General features: G+C 41.9%; 1 protein-coding gene across 1 annotated transcript in view; it reads left to right on the top strand.

Moving 5' to 3' along the window:
- The window catches only part of LOC119585400 (monomeric sarcosine oxidase-like), a 21,767-nt gene that overhangs the window by 15,722 nt on the left and 5,191 nt on the right, over window positions 1-854 (top strand). The window contains exon 2 of the mRNA XM_037934063.1: window positions 659-798. Coding sequence (XP_037789991.1) covers window positions 667-798 — 132 coding nt within the window. The 5' untranslated portion in view covers window positions 659-666. The remainder of the gene's footprint in view (window positions 1-658; window positions 799-854) is intronic.

Here is an 854-nt window from a genome sequence, read left to right as displayed (position 1 = left end):
CAAGATTTAAAAAAAAAAAAATTATCTGCACAAATATGTTTGTAACTCCTGGGACGCCCTGTATATGATGTAATCTGATCTACTTACTAAGTCATAATATGTTAATAATGAACATTAAAACTTATTGCATACGAAATAAGGGAATTTTACAGGTCTTCATTTCGCAGTTTTTTTCTTTTGGCATTCACTGCCCTTCACACCCTTCTTAAATCATCTCCCTGTATCTCCTCATTCCCATCCATCAACCATTCTTCATTCGACAACGCATACAAAACCCGCTAACTGAAAACACCAGTCAACATCGTACCCACAGAGTCAAGAATGTAAACAAACAGTTTATATGAACATTTCCTGATCTTTGAACACTCTCTCAAATCTTTCTATATCCCCCTCTCTCATTATCATCCATCAGCTAGGCTATATATGGCATTATATACAAAACCCGCCAACTGAAATCAACGATCCACGCAGTGTCCACAGAGCCAAGAATATACACAAACATTTTTTTTTCTTTTTCTTTTTCATTTCCTGATCTCTGAATACCCTTTCTCAAATCGTCCTATATCTCCCTCCCTCATTATCATCCATCAACCATTCTACATACAACAATACATCAAAATCCCCCAACTGAAATCAACAATCCACGGAGTACCCACAGAGACAAGAATGTCTGCAAACGAGAGGAAAACCTACGACTTAGTGGTGGTGGGCGCGGGGATGATGGGCTCAGCTGCCGCTCGCCATGCGTCGCTCATTCCCGCCACTTCCGTGTGTCTCGTCGGACCCGAGGAGCCCAAGGTCGGCGCCCTTGGTCGTGAGGCTGTTCCTTCATTGTGTTCCTTTCTGGCAGTGTG

The sequence above is a fragment of the Penaeus monodon genome, chromosome 19 (assembly GCF_015228065.2).
Source record: "Penaeus monodon isolate SGIC_2016 chromosome 19, NSTDA_Pmon_1, whole genome shotgun sequence".
NCBI lineage: Eukaryota > Metazoa > Arthropoda > Malacostraca > Decapoda > Penaeidae > Penaeus > Penaeus monodon.
This window is presented reverse-complemented; position numbering and strand designations above follow the sequence as displayed.